At 41.6% G+C, this 14,865-nt stretch overlaps 2 protein-coding genes and 1 long non-coding RNA gene across 5 annotated transcripts; 2 read left to right on the forward strand and 1 right to left on the reverse strand.

Moving 5' to 3' along the window:
* Positions 1 to 21: 21 nt before the first annotated feature.
* On the forward strand, positions 22 to 4,557 carry LOC116607006 (cilia- and flagella-associated protein 57). Its single transcript, XM_032368917.2, has 5 exons — positions 22 to 168; positions 1,942 to 2,105; positions 2,364 to 2,469; positions 3,021 to 3,268; positions 3,821 to 4,557. The coding sequence occupies exons 1-5, from the start codon at positions 60 to 62 to the stop codon at positions 4,028 to 4,030; spliced, it is 837 nt and encodes a 278-aa protein (XP_032224808.2). The 5' UTR covers positions 22 to 59; the 3' UTR covers positions 4,031 to 4,557.
* A 1,113-nt stretch (positions 4,558 to 5,670) lies between these two features.
* LOC116607010 lies at positions 5,671 to 9,109 on the reverse strand. The gene is made up of 2 exons (XR_004292184.2): positions 8,707 to 9,109; positions 5,671 to 6,378 (listed from the first exon to the last, which is right to left on the reverse strand). It is a non-coding gene; the product is annotated as an uncharacterized LOC116607010 (long non-coding RNA).
* LOC116607005 lies at positions 6,294 to 14,865 on the forward strand. Of its 3 annotated transcripts, XM_048731490.1 has the most exons (5): positions 6,370 to 6,707; positions 9,553 to 11,955; positions 12,466 to 12,827; positions 14,002 to 14,293; positions 14,418 to 14,865. In XM_048731490.1, the coding sequence occupies exons 1-4, from the start codon at positions 6,632 to 6,634 to the stop codon at positions 14,278 to 14,280; spliced, it is 3,120 nt and encodes a 1,039-aa protein (XP_048587447.1). In that variant the 5' UTR covers positions 6,370 to 6,631; the 3' UTR covers positions 14,281 to 14,293; positions 14,418 to 14,865. The 3 variants fall into 3 exon arrangements, with proteins under 3 accessions (XP_048587448.1, XP_048587447.1, XP_048587446.1); XM_048731491.1 differs by having other exon boundaries at positions 6,294 to 6,433; positions 14,002 to 14,865; XM_048731489.1 differs by having other exon boundaries at positions 14,002 to 14,865.

Raw genomic sequence — 14,865 nt, forward strand, 5'->3', positions numbered from 1 at the left:
ACCTGCGCGCCCAGCCAATCAAATCACTCCTCTCGACTCTGACTAAAAACACACATTACATGACCTCCTCCGTGGCTTATCGGCCGAGATCCGTCAGGATGAGAGTAATGCTAGCGCTTGTTGTTATCCTGGCGCTTGGGGACGTTTTGCCAGTACAGACTTTTACAGGTGAGCTCCAGACTATGCACTTGAGAGGCGATGCGTGAAAGAGTCTCGTAGCGAGTTATTCAAGTGGAAAATTCATTTGTCTCGAAGTGACTTTTTGACACTTTATTTAAATTCAATCTCCGTGAAGCTGTGGTGTTGAGTGCATGGTGTAATGTTCATGTTGTGTTGATGGCTCTGCTGGTGTGCGCAGAACAATTTTTATTTTATCTTATTTTTTCGTCTAAATTAATTTGTTTTCATGCATTCACTTGGTGTCGAGCCTGGCATTCCAAGATGTGTGATGTGTGATCTTTGAGAAGAAGCCATGTTAATCAGGCGCGTACCCAGGATTGGCTGAGGGTGGGGGGGTGGGGGTGCGCAGTCACAGGTATCATATGGAAAAAGGATAATATTTGAAGATTCTTTCATAAGAAATGACCCACTTTTGGCCGCCAAGGGGGGTTGTGCGCTCACCCTGCGCACCCCCCTGTGTACATGTGCACCCCCCTGTGTACATGCGCACCCCCCTGTGTACATGCGCACCCCCCTGTGTACATGCGCACCCCCCTGTGTACATGCGCACCCCCCTGTGTACATGTGCACCCCCCTGTGTACATGTGCACCCCCCTATGTACATGCGCACCCCCCTGTGTACATGCGCACCCCCCTGTGTACATGTGCACCCCCTGTGAACATGTGCACCCCCCTGTGTACATGTGCACCCCCCTGTGTACATGCGCACCCCCCTGTGTACATGTGCACTCCCCTGTGTACATGTGCACCCCCCCTGTGTACATGTGCACCCCCTATGTACATGTGCACCCCCCCTGTGTACATGTGCACCCCCCTGTGTACATGTGCACCCCCCTGTGTACATGCGCACCCCCCTGTGTACATGTGCACCCCCCTGTGTACATGCGCACCCCCTGTGTACATGCGCAACCCCCTGTGTACATGTGCACCCCCCTGTGTACATGCGCACCTCCCTGTGTACATGTGCACCCCCCTGTGTACATGCGCACCCCCCTGTATACATGCGCACCCCCCTGTGTACATGCGCACCCCCCTGTGTACATGTGTGTGCACCCCCTGTGTACATGCGCACCCCCCTGTGTACATGCGCACCCCCCTGTGTACATGTGCACCCCCCTGTGTACATGTGCACCCCCCTGTGTACATGTGCACCCCCCTGTGTACATGTGCACCCCCCTGTATACATGCGCACCCCCCTGTGTACATGCGCACCCCCCTGTGTACATGCGCACCCCCCTGTGTACATGCGCACCCCCCTGTGTACTAGCGCACCCCCCTGTGTACATGCGCACCCCCCTGTTTACGCGCTATAAAATCCCCGAGTACGATTTTTTGTTAGACCATGCAGATTGAGAAGGATCCGATTGAGTAAAGTGAAATGACTTTACTTCGGTAATAACATGAAATACAAAACTGGCACAAAAATAGAGTGACTCTTAGCCAAGGTGTTCGCACACGTAGTGCGAGCGTTTACCAGCTTTACCGGCACTTCTTATCTCACTTGGCGCTTAAAAAAATGTTGGAGAACTTTTCACGGCACCTTCGAACATGATACGCAGACAGTACCGACATTGCTGGCTTCCATACGTCAATGCTTGCGTTGTTTCCTTAGCTTAACTTTGAAATATTAAAATACTTTCAGGATAACTAAATATGATAAGATTGTTTGCTATGCTACCAGTAATGTACACTTCAAGTATATTGAAATGGTATTTGTGGTTAAAATAAAATCCCGACGCACGTCCTTTTGTGTTAAATCAGTGACTTGCAAACGGTGCCTCAAAGTGCTTAACAGCGATATCAAGAATGCGGCGAGGAAAAGCATGGACGCCGTGGTGCAAGCTGGCGCCGGCCTAACCCGCATACGGGATGAGTTCGTCGCCGAGCAAAAGAGCCTTAACGAGAACCTCCAAAAAGCGACCAAGGTACATCTATCATCTTCCCCTGCCCAATAAAATCAACTGCATAAAGCGGTCAGGGGCCGGTGTCACATGCATTCAAGACATAGACCAAAACCTTTGTAAACACACCCACACACATTGTAATCATTTTCTCGCATCCATGGCATGTTATCTTATTTTAATATCAATACTTTGCTTGTTTTTATTCTTTTAGAATGATGAAAAAAGATGAAATTAATGATGACAAAATATTCTTTCTCATCCTGGATTTTCCTGTTGTAGATGATAAATGCTATAGATAAACAGATTAAACAGAAGACAAAGGAAATCAAAGAAATATTCGATGATGCGAAAAAGAAAGCAGAACAAAAATTAAAGGACATTGAAGGTTGGTTATCGTATGAATGATGTTGTAGATGATATTGTTGTTGGTGATGATAGAAACAATAAATAGTACACCTGGTTGTGAAATCATGGTGGCCGCACTATTCTATTATCATCATTATATTAGTAATAAACGCTAAAATTACTCTTCGGCGTACGAATGCCACTTCGGAAATGTGCAGATGGCGCAAACAAAAAATAATAATTAACTTCGTTAGGTCATAATCAAATGCGCTTCACATGTTAGCGGAATTCTACTGTGTGAAGGGATATACTAGTTGATCAAATGCGCTTCACATGTTAGCGGAATTCTACTGTGTGAAGGGATATACTAGCTGATCAAATGCGCTTCACATGTTAGCGGGATTCTACTGTGAAGGTATATACTAGTTGATCAAATGCGCTTCACATGTTAGCGGGATTCTACTGAGTGAAGGGATATACTAGTACTAGCTGATCAAATGCGCTTCACATGTTAGCGGGATTCTGTTGATGTTAGCGGGATTCTGCTGATAATTACTTGCTGACGGTGTTTGCGATGCTCGTTTCCCGCAGAGGCTTCTAGCGCATTAGGAGCCATAGAAGACGAAGTAGGTGCGCGCGCCACCGAGAAGAAAGCTAAAGGCGTCCGTGAGCACATCGCAGCACATCCGGGACATGAGAGCCAGCAGGAGAAGGAGATTCTTGACGAGAATGGTCTGATCACCACAGTGGACGCCGCCCGCATTATCGCCAAGTCCAAGGCCGAGCAGGCGGAACAGGAGACCGTCAGAAGGGAAAAGGTCGTTGAAAACGACGCGAAGGTAAGCTTACAATTGCGACGCACTCTAGTCTGCCCAATCAAGCTGTTCAGAAAAAAACGTCGAGAAAAGTGTGCTTGACATGAACTTCACTAGTACACCAGGCAAAGAAATTTTTCTCACTCATCAGAGCTCGACGGAATCCTCCTGAGTACGAAGTCTCTATCAAAACTGCGATTCTCGTATCCTGATTGGATCAGTTGAAAACGACGCTTATGTAGCTTAGTTATAAGGTGATGCATACAAATCATGATGTTTTTTACGTCGTCGTTGTTGCAAAATGATGATGATGATGATTCCATAAACTCACGGGTAAAGACTGTAGATGATTCTGATTGGGATATTTACACTTTGAAAATGATGATAAAGATTGTTAAGTAAATGATTCTGAATGTGATGTCCATGCTAACTTTGCAGATGACGATGATGTTTATTCAGATATTGATGTAGATGATGGTAGTTATCATGTTCTTGATAATGACGGACAGGGGGTTGATCGACTGTTGTCTTGGCACATGTATTTTTATGATTTCAAATATCCTTGAATTGTCGCAGGAATTACAAAAGAATATGGACGAGGAAGAGCAAGAGTTGAAGACAGAAGAGGAGAAAGAGCTAGACGACGAGAAGCAAGCACGTGACAAGATCCAGGAGGCTATCAAACACAACAGCGAGGCCATGAACAAAGCGCGGAAATTTTTACAAGATATCGAGGAAGGAATAGAGAAATTCCACCAAGACATCGAGAAATCTAATGTGCAATAGTCATATTTTGACAATAGAACAAGGAAAGCTGCTAGCAGGCTCTCAGTTGGGGATATTCAGAGGGGTTTTGCTTTCGAACGCGCGATGGCCGAGGTTGACTGGGGCTACTCGCCCCTTTGCGCTCCACAGGGCGAATATCCTCAAATGATAACTGGATACCAGGCTAGATGAGAGGATTTTGAATAACAGATGGTGTTGTTTATTTGTCAATATGACTTTGTTAGTGTGAACTTAAAAATACTGAACAGTGCTTTAAGCCAGGTTGGTGTTTATTTGACCATGATCCCAAGTCTCATAAACATCTCCTCTACCGCGTATCAATAGCAACAATAATAACCACCCCTATCAACAAGCATCTTCTTTATCGCGTATAAATAGCAACAATAAATAATAAGATACCACCCCTATCAACAAGCATCTCCTCTATCGCGTACAAATAGCAACAATAATAAGATACCACCCCTATCAAATTCTTTACAACTGTTTATCTTCCCTTCTTTTTTTTTAAATAAATCAAACTTGGGAAATCGTTTTCAATATCGTTATCTACGCAATTTGTCTACAAAAATAAAACAACAAAAAAATACTTATATACGATGTCACACGTTGTTGTTTTATTTTTCAATGGAACGCACAAATTTTCTCGTATGCATAAAAAAAACTCAGAGAGTCCTTGGGTTGCCTGTGGATTTACTCTTTCTTTGCAGTTATCCATTAAGCCAACCAGGAAGCACCTTATGCTATCACTACCGAAACTCATCAATAATGTGTGTCCTCTCTTCTCTTCTATTTGGAGCATTTAAAAACTAAGTAGCTACTGAAGAATTGACATCGCTAAGAAACGTATTTTTCATACGTTTTTTTATTAATTTTCCAAGGTTCGTTTTAAGTTCGAGATAATCAGGGGCGTAGCAAGAGGGGTGGCCCAGGGGGGGCAGGCCCCCCTACTATCTGCCAAAAAAATACAGTAAATGTATGAGACATTATCTAAAATACAGGAGAAAATTCCTTGAAAGGGCCTTTTGCCCCCCCCCCCCTCCCCGTTAAAAATCCTGGCTACGCCGCTGATGATAATTGGTTCCTCTCGCTCAGTAATCGCCTTGCGGGTATCGCGTAATATTCAATTCCCCTTTTAACCATTTTTTTGTTTTGTTTCTGTCATTAATAGGCTTAAGAAAGGGAATCTGCAGGGAATCCTGTTTTCTTCCGCCTTTCATGGAACGAATTTGAATACCTCCAACAGAAACACTTAGTAAGAAGTACTTAGTAAGCCCCGCAGCAATCATCTCATTTACATATCCCAAACGAGGCGTTTATTTGGGATAGTTGTTTATTCGAGGGAGTTGCCGAGTGGTAACGATATGTCAAGAGTTTTATTGTTGTTGAAAAGGTCTGATGACGAGGTTTTCGCGGACGCCCGCTGGGCGGTTGACATGATCACCTGTGATGTTTTAACATCAGCGCGACGATCCGGTGAGAACACGCATTAAATCACACTCAAACATACAAAAATATTTAGCAGGCTCTGAAAAAATACTGTTAAAACAAAAACAATAAAAAACGCAACAAAAAAACCATCAAAAAGAAAACAAAAAAAATTAATATTACAACCCGTAGAAAGAACAGTGGAATCCCACCCCTTTTTGTCAGACTTCAAACTTTTATTCCAAGCGCGCACAATTGTTCGGTGGAAGTAGCTTACTCGCGATAAATTGAGCCTTTAAGAGAAATCGTAAACAGGTAAACAGATCATCGGGATTTAGAGTTATCAAGAGTAAAAATATATAGCAAAGTACATTAGGGGAAGGGGAATCACTTCGAGTAAGTGGGAGTTTTGAGGTATTTTGGGCAGCACTGGCCAGCTGTTACACCGTAATGGAGCTGACTCGTCCTCTTTCACTGGGTTGGAGCAAAACATTACAAAAATGTCCATGTTATACTTCCGGTTGATAGATGTGTGGTCCCATTTGTGTCCTAGCAACTTAGCCGTGGCTTCGGAAGAGGATCCAGAGGGGGAGGATTGTGTGGTTATCCAGCCATCATTTGGAGGATGTTTTTTGTATTATTATTTTTTTGTATCATTTACCCCTGTTCATGATTCTCCATACCCCTCTTTTAGTCTCCTCCCCTTGCGTGTGACCTATCCATCTCTGGGCGAAGTCGCTTGGCCCCACCCTAGTGAGTCATACCGCTCTTTATAAACTCTCTATCGCGAGTAAAAATCTCTCTGTACAAAGGGCGTGTGAATTTGCCACTACTGTGAGGAAGGTCTCAAGTGTTGCATGCAACATTGGACTTTAGCCTCCTGGAAGACCTTAATTGAAGAGCAGAACAACTGAGGAAGTAGTCTGTAAGGAAAAAAAAAACAAATCAACGATACGTTCTCAAGAGAAGTGTGACAAGGTTGGTGTAAAACTTCGCAGACTACTAACAAAAAAAAAACCTCCCTACAACAAGAAACGTGAACATTTGTTGGCGAGACTCGCCCGTGGATCAAGATTTCATAGCTGCGCCTGGAACATCTAATTCTCTTAGAAAAATTTTCTTGCAAGAACTAGGCTTCGGTCTAAGGTATTGCTAAAAAGCTGCCGACGTCCTCTCATGTTTTACTCGAAGAACAAGCTCATCGTGGGCTTAGGGTTGCTGGCTATCGTCGCACAAATGAAGCACTCGTCGGGTGAGTAAAGTATTTGGTTTTCCCTAAGATTGCGTCTGAAAGTTTTTGAAACTACTAGAAGTTTATCTAGTTGTATTTGTATTGAACCGCCCGTCATGACCCAATTTTATGATAATAATTTGATACTCAGTGAGCATAATCTATGAAGTAATTACCTTCGACGAATAACTCAATAAAATGTTCATTGAGCTTCGTATTGTCAATTAAACGTACTTTCAGATGCCAACAAAAATCCGAAGCTACTTGTAAAAAAACATCTCTTGGATGATGTACAAACGCAGTTTTGATATATTGAGACAAGGTTATTTTCTGGATTCTATGGATTTAAGTAAGAAAGAGGATAAATCAGCAATAAAAGAACTTGCCCTTGCAAGTACGGACGCGTGGAGGATCAAAAGTGATGGCAGTCTTTGAATTCCTGAACATACCAACATCATCCTTACATGCTCTAAAATATGAAACATTTCAATCGCTGCAATTGTTCCAATTTTGACAGATTTAGGCAGGATAAAACGAGGGCAGTAGAGACGTTATTTTGATCTCGGTAGATAACTACAACTTATTGCCAATGATGAACTCTATAAAGAGAGCACAAAAATGCAAACATGATGTACGTAACTGTTACATACTTTTAAAACTATTTAAAACAACACTTCTAAATGAAAATATCAGACGTGATTAAAAAAGAACATAAACACAAGTAATTAACAGCACTCAAAATCTGCATTTCACTTTCTTTATCACTATCCAGTATTTTCTTTTCCCAGCTAAATAAAGCTCAGGGTGTACAATTCTGGACAAGAGAGATGGGAGCTACTGTTACGGTATAACAACATCATCGAATACAAGGCTAAAAGCAAAAAAAATGAAATGTAATTGTTTAGGAATTAATGGGAATAAGCTTCACCTTTACCTGTTAGCGGAATTTGCAACAAACAGAATTAGTCATTGTTTTTATAAATCACATCTAAAAATAAAAAAGATGTTCAGAGAACAAAATCTGAGCTATTAACAGTACCATCTATTTATGGTACACTCCTTAGTTTGCCCAAAACTTTGGGGAGCAGTTCAAGAATTGTTAAAAACATATTTCGGAATCAGTTTTGAGTTGAATGTATAAGTCCTCTATTTTGGAATCTTCACAGATATTCAACTTACTCTTCCACGAAACCTCGTAATTTTAAGAAGCAAATATTTTATTTACAACTGTGAAATTAAAAATATATTCCTCTCAACCCACACTTTACTGCAGAAATTAAAAAGAACATATGATATCGAGGTTCATCTAGCGAGAGAAAACAACAAACTAGATTTCCATTACACTAAATGGGATCCGCTAATGACGATTTTATCACGAGTATAGCCAACTCGTCCGTTATGGTAGCCAGCCGCCACGCAATTTTTGTTTTACATTTGTTAGCTAAGTGTTAGATGTGTTGTGTTTTTTATTTATATACAAAAAAGCTGTATTGTAACTGTATTGTAATGATATAGTAATTTATGTTAAAATAAATTTGTTATATATAAAAAAATCTCTTTATGGTATAATTTAATATAATAACTCACTCTAAGTAATTTGCTATTGTCAATCCGACTAAAATGAAATACACCAGCAAGTGCTCACAATGAAAATGGTGTCTTGGATTTTCAGTGGTTTCTTTTGTTAAAAATAAAACAATATATAACAAATAAATTGCAATCCATTTTTCGAGTTTACTCGACTGTATAGCGCACGACTTTATGTTTGGAGCAAACATTTGACTACAAACATCCTCTTCCAACAACAACAAAACAATTGGATAAAAGCAACTACCATTTATTATTGAAACATGAGTCTTTTCAAATTCTGCACGACTTTACAAAACATATCTCAAACAAATTATCATACAACGTTGCTCATATATGAAACAAATTCTCTAAACCGTTATAATGCCATGTAAACCTCTCGGATTTTTTGCAATGTTAAAAACAGTCTATTGGAAAAAGATCTTAAAATTACCTTAACGCGTCTACATCTTGGATGAAATCCACGCAGTACAGGATTGCGTCTATGCTACATAGCGTATCTGCTGAGTTAGGACGCAATTCTGTCAAATTCAATTGAAAAATGCCGGTATCTCTTTCACCGGCGAGTAGAGAAACTGCGAACCGTTACCGCTTAGCTTGTAAATAAAATATAAGCCAACACATGGAACTTCCCTCACCCGTGAAAGGCACCAGTAGTATGATTGGTATCACAGCACATAGCAATGCTCTGCTGTCGAATTTGTTGAAGCATGTTGAACATGCTAGCAAAGTTCGCACTGAGGTCGGCTAGACACCTCACCCTCCCCAGTAATCTGCTTACAGTGGCTATGAAGCAGACTATCGTAAATGATCTCATAAACGCCCCGTATCTAAAGAACGCCTCCTATCTAATGAATGCCCCCCCCCCCCCCAAAAAAAAAAGAAAAAATCTTAAAATTTAGTAATGAACACCTCTCTCTAATAAACGCCCCCTACCCTCCCTCCCAGCTTGCTAGGCTGACTATAATTTAACGTGATCCTGACTGGGACTAGAACCCCACTGCACCTGGGTTTGTTATATTGTTATAGTTTGTAAGGAGCGCCCCTCTATAAAAAAACTCCTCCTTTCTATTGAACGACCCCACTCGGACCAGCGAAATTTAATAATCGCCCCGGGTGTTTATTAGATCATTTACGGTACTCCAACCACCACCTGGAACTTTCCAATGGCGAGAGGGTGGGCTCGTACAGGCCAATTAGTGAGCCGTGCGTAGCATGCTTGTTTTTTTCGTCCCTCGTCTATCAATTCACTGTCTTATTGTTTTGCTTTTGTTTTCAGAATTAACACTAGACAGAGATCTACCACAGCTAGCCCGCGAAAAGAGACACGACCTTGAGGAGGAGAGTGATGGCGCCGGTAAGGACCAGGACAGCTCTGTTCATCAGTATAGCGGGGACTGGGTCGAGGAAGAGAGCGGGTCAGGGGCTGAAAGTCAATTCACAGACGCGAACCCTTTCAAAGGTGAATCGAAGCGTGAGAAGCACAGACGGAAAATGCGAGAGCGTATGGCCAAACTGCTGTCGAAGGCACCGCGTCACTCGAAGTTACGGGGCGATGGTAGTTTGCACTTTGCCAAAGGAAGAAAGAGAGGTTATTTGAGAAGATTAAAAGTAACTCAGATAAGAAACCGAGAAACGAGTCAAAGTCTGTTAACGATGACGAGATCCAATGAAGTTACGAAAGAAATGGAAAAAATAAAGAGATTTAAAAAGGTCCCAATCGGTGTGATGAAACACCGGAATGCGGATATCGCTAAAGATAAACACCTTCATATGTCGCAAGAAAATAACATATCTCGTAAAAATAAATTTAATTTACAGGTAGAAAGAACAACAAAGGAAAATATTAAACCTCCTTTTGGAGGTACTTCTTTTCTTTTGGTGGTTCCAAATAAAGAAAACTATACAAATGGAAAGCATAAATTTTTAGATGCAGCATATTCCCTGAACTCAACGTCAAATGTTATTTCAAAAGGACACCGGGTTCTTTTAATCAGAGGAAAAACTGAATCATCACAGCATGCTATAGCTCCAACCAGAAGGGTTCCAACCATCCTTACTCACAAGTCATTCGCTGTACTGAACACCTATAATAATGTGCTAAAGAAGATAAGAACAGGTGACGCAAGTAATTACGATAGTCAAAGAATAAAGTTTCCTAGTATTCCAGCGTTTCCACGACGTTTTCGTGGAGTTCAAGAGGTCTTGGAGCACACCAAGAAAACTCAAGCTGATCCGACTACTATTCCTAAATCCTCTAAACACGAGAAGACTAGAATTCTGACACGAAGCCATGATCAGCTTCTACACTTGAAGGCCTTCCCGACATCTTTAGTTGATAAAGTCAATAAAAGGGTGCATCCTGCTGTGTCATCAAATGTAAAGGATAGAACCCCGGGCATACCGCATAGAGACAAACCCACAACTGGAACAGCAACTTTGAAAATATTTTTTGGCAAACAATCAGCTCATCTTGATGGCAAGCAAAGAGGCAGAGTATTTCGACGTTCAGGAAATTCCGACTCCGAGAAGTCTTCAGATAAAGATATGTCTGATAGTTTAAACGGAAAAGAAAAGCGACAAGAAGAACCGGTAGATCCACGGTTACAGTTGGCAATCTTAGAGTTCCAGAAAAAATCACTCGAAGAAGAAGAAAGAAAAATTGAGAAGGAATTGAAGAGGGGAGATACCCTTGACAAGTCATCAAGGGATTATCATATCCATGAACGGATCGCTGAGTTAGAAAGATGGAGACAAATGGCAACCGGACGGGAAAAACCAGCACTTCACCCTCAAGCAATAAATATGAAAGGAGCAGACGGCAGGATACATCATAAAGAAAGACTCGACCGGAATGGAGGGTGGAGTAAAGCTGATGATGTTACTGATGATAGCAAAGAAACGTCTGAAATGGATAATGATATTCTGAAAGATGCGCAAAATGAGAAAGGTAATTTCGGGCAGGGTGAGGGAACAAATAGAGGATGGAATGATTTTGTTGATGGTCAAGATGAGGAGAGTACCAAAGGGCACGGTAATACAAATAGAGGATGGAATGATTTTGTTGATGGTCAAGATGAGGAGAGTATCAAAGGGCACGGTAATACAAATAGTGATAATCTAAAAGGAATTGACAACAGTACGCATGAAGTGAGTGAGGATTCGCCTGTAGGCGTAGGTGATAGAATTCAAGGCCAGCCCAATGAGGGCAAAAAGGCGACATTGACCCTAGGGTACATGCTAGCAAAGATATCGCTGAACGGCAATTCCTCAAGCTCCACATCTAGACCTAAGATGTCCTCTGGGGAGAAGGTTAAAGTTATTCATAACCAAGGAAGTGATCTTGGTAAAGAGTTTGTCCCAGAAGTACGAAAACCGAGCGAGCCTGGAAATGAACATGGCCTCGAGGCTGAAAGTCACATGTTGATAGATGATGGATTTTTGTCACGTGTTCAACAACTTGAGAAACGTGTTATCGACGCTCAGAGTAAGGTCAGCTCAGAGCTCAGTGCCATGGAGCAGGAGATGGCGGAAAAGCTAGATGCTTTGCATGTTGATATCAACACGGCTAAGACGCTTGCGGGAAGCATGGGGCATGCGATTACAGACCGAGTGAATGGAGTACTGAACAGGGCAAAGCAACTCGAACTGAAATCCAAAGAGAGATTACAGAAAATTAAAGGTAAGAAGAACAGCATCATCATCTACACTTTCAGTGACGTTTTGTCTCCTCATTTTCTTTGTAAGCAGCTATACAGTCAGGTTTTTATACCTGACAAATTTACAAAAATTATCGATATAGTTCGAGTCATCGAGATATTGGGGATGAAGATATGTCTAGCAGTTGTTAAAAGGAAACAGTACTTCTAATAATAAGCAGCACACCAAAAACTGGAAATCGAATCTGCCAAATTTTCGTCTTTAACAAGACTTCTTCAGGGCAGACTCAGAGATTTCCAGTTTTTGGTGTATTGTATTCATTGTTCTGGTACGAGATCGCGACAGTTTGGGCTTTTTGATTCTATTCTAATAATAAGCAGGATGTTCAAGCTCGAGATGTTAGGATTCCATCCAGCACTCAAAATATTTTACTGTAACTTTCTACAATCCTTTTTTTTTTGTCTTCTGCCTCACTTTTACAATGTCCACTTGGTCTCTCTCCACTCTTGCAATGTTCTCTTGATTTTTGCAGTAAAAGCTCAAGTCCTGGATGCCATTGAGAATAATGTAGGTGCTGATGTGACGAGAAAAGCCGCACGAGTCCTACGTACCAGTATCCCTCGGTCTGGCAGCGGTAATTCCTATTCTGTCATGGCCACAACTATCCCAACTAGTAGCTCTGCTACTTCTGACAGCAGTTCCCCTCATCCAGCCATGCGCACTAGCAGTTTTACCATTTCTGGTAACCCTAGCCCTGCCATACGCAGTACGCCTGATAGACAAAGGCGGACATACCAGCAGATCTTAGCCATGAATAACATCATCACTAAGATAGACGGCGCCAAGATATTGGCCCTGAATGACGCTAACACGACCTATGAGAACCGCGCAGAGGTAAAGTGGTTATAAGGAGGTGAAGATAGTGATGATCATTTATCATAATGGTCAACCATAACAGATAATGATAAATGTAACATTGCCGAAACATCCGAAGATTTCTGAAGATGATGATGATCACGTCAACATGATCATCATAACCAACAATGTCTCGTCAAGTGGAATCTCGGCCTTCGGCCTGTCCCGAATCCACTTTTCTGACATTTATTAATCCGAATATCACTAAAACCTCAATCGATGATTGTTTCTGATCAAAATAATAGTAAAATAAAGCTAATGAAGTTTACTGATACTGACACGGGACCAAAAATAATGATGATGATAATGGTGATATAATAGACAAAATGTATAGGGTATAAGTATGACGATGGTGGCGTGGAGATCGGATGTACGCTAAAGGGCAAGAGGGCAGGCCCATGTACCTGGACAAAATGGATAATAAATGAATTGATGATGAATTGTGATGCAGCTGCTGAAAGTGAAGCTGATGAAGTTGATGGAGATGATGATAAAGCTGATGAAGTTGATGGTGATGGCGATAAGGCTGATGAAGTTGGTGGTGATGATGATAAAGCTGATGAAGTTGATGGTGATAAAGCTGATGAAGTTGATGATGATAAAGCTGATGAAGTTGATTGTGATGATGACAAAGCTGATAAAGTTGATAGCGATGGCGATAAGGCTGATGAAGTTGATGATGATAAAGCTGATGAAGTTGATTGTGATGATGGCAATGCTGATGAAGTTGATTGTGATGATAAAGCTGATGAAGTTGATGGTGATGATAAAGCTGATGAAGTTGATGGTGATAAAGCTGATGAATTTGATGATGATAAAGGTGATATAATTGGTGGTGATGATGATAAAGTTGATGGCGATGGCGATAAGGCTGAGATAAAGTTGATGGTGATAAAGCTGATAAAGCTGATGGTGATAAAGCTGATGAAGTTGATGGTGATAAAAAGCTAAAAAGCTGATTATCATGGCGATAAAGCTAATGATAGTGCTGGCTTTCATGGTTATCCATTGGCTATTTCAAGGGAGGATCTAAGTTTGAAAAAAGTATCTCTAATGACTTCGATTATGAATAATTATCTTTAAAAAAAGCCCATCGAATTTTCAAATGTAATAAAGAACAAAATCGTTTCTGATGGACATTGTTTATCCAAAGGTCACAAAGAGTATCGCTGACGACGCAGACAGCATAATTAGTGAGCTTGCCTCCACCGAGAATGAGCTTGCCCTGGACACGAGTGTAGAGCTGCAGGATGAGCAGCAGGCGAAGAGCAAGCTGAGAGACGCCGCCTTCAGGAACTACCAGGCGGCCAGGAAAACCACCCAGGCGCTCAAGAGGATCGAGAAGTACCTGCGCAAGCTGGGAAAGAACGAAAAGAAACTAAGGGAAATAAGTAAACCCGCGTTAACTCGAACAGGCGAGGGAAACGCATAACAGTTCAATTGAAATAGGTTCAGTGGAACCCCGATAACTCGAACCACGAGGGAAACGCATAACAGTTCAATTGAAATAGGTTCAGTGGAACCCCGATAACTCGAACCACGAGGGAAACGCTTAACAGTTCAATTGAAATAAATTGAGTGGAACCCCGATAACTCGAATCCACGAGGGAAACGCTTAACAGTTCAATTGAAATAAATTGAGTGGAACCCCGATAACTCGAATCCACGAGGGAAACGCTTAACAGTTCAATTAAAATAAGTTCAGTGGAACCCCGTTAACTCGAACCTGCGAGGAAACGCTTATTTAATTGAAATAAGTTAAGTGGAACCCCGATAATTCGAACCCGCAAGGGAAACGCTTAACAGTTCGAGTCATCGGGGTCTACTGTACGATCAAAGTTAAAAAAAGGCAGTGGCGAAGGGAGCTTAGTTATATTCAGCGAGTTCCCTCATTTACACCTATTTCAATTATGTTTGCACCCGAGAATCAATGTGTCGTAACCCGCGTTTGCTCATGAGTGACGTACAAATGGCTGAATCAGTCTCTGAAAATCAGTTTAGTGTTTGAAACAAGTAC

This window comes from Nematostella vectensis, chromosome 8 (assembly GCF_932526225.1).
Source record: "Nematostella vectensis chromosome 8, jaNemVect1.1, whole genome shotgun sequence".
Taxonomy (NCBI): domain Eukaryota; kingdom Metazoa; phylum Cnidaria; class Anthozoa; order Actiniaria; family Edwardsiidae; genus Nematostella; species Nematostella vectensis.

What these genes read in the sequence shown, in the direction of transcription:
- LOC116607005 (XM_048731489.1), top strand. Translation starts at nt 6,632, where the DNA reads ATGTTTTACTCGAAGAACAAGCTCATCGTGGGCTTAGGGTTGCTGGCT. An exon ending in GAGATTACAGAAAATTAAAG is followed by an intron (nt 11,956 to 12,465) that starts GTAAGAAGAACA and finishes TGATTTTTGCAG; the next exon opens with TAAAAGCTCAAGTCCTGGAT. An exon ending in CCTATGAGAACCGCGCAGAG is followed by an intron (nt 12,828 to 14,001) that starts GTAAAGTGGTTA and finishes GTTTATCCAAAG; the next exon opens with GTCACAAAGAGTATCGCTGA.
- LOC116607006 (XM_032368917.2), top strand. Translation starts at nt 60, where the DNA reads ATGACCTCCTCCGTGGCTTATCGGCCGAGATCCGTCAGGATGAGAGTA. An exon ending in ACCTCCAAAAAGCGACCAAG is followed by an intron (nt 2,106 to 2,363) that starts GTACATCTATCA and finishes TTCCTGTTGTAG; the next exon opens with ATGATAAATGCTATAGATAA. An exon ending in AAAATTAAAGGACATTGAAG is followed by an intron (nt 2,470 to 3,020) that starts GTTGGTTATCGT and finishes CGTTTCCCGCAG; the next exon opens with AGGCTTCTAGCGCATTAGGA.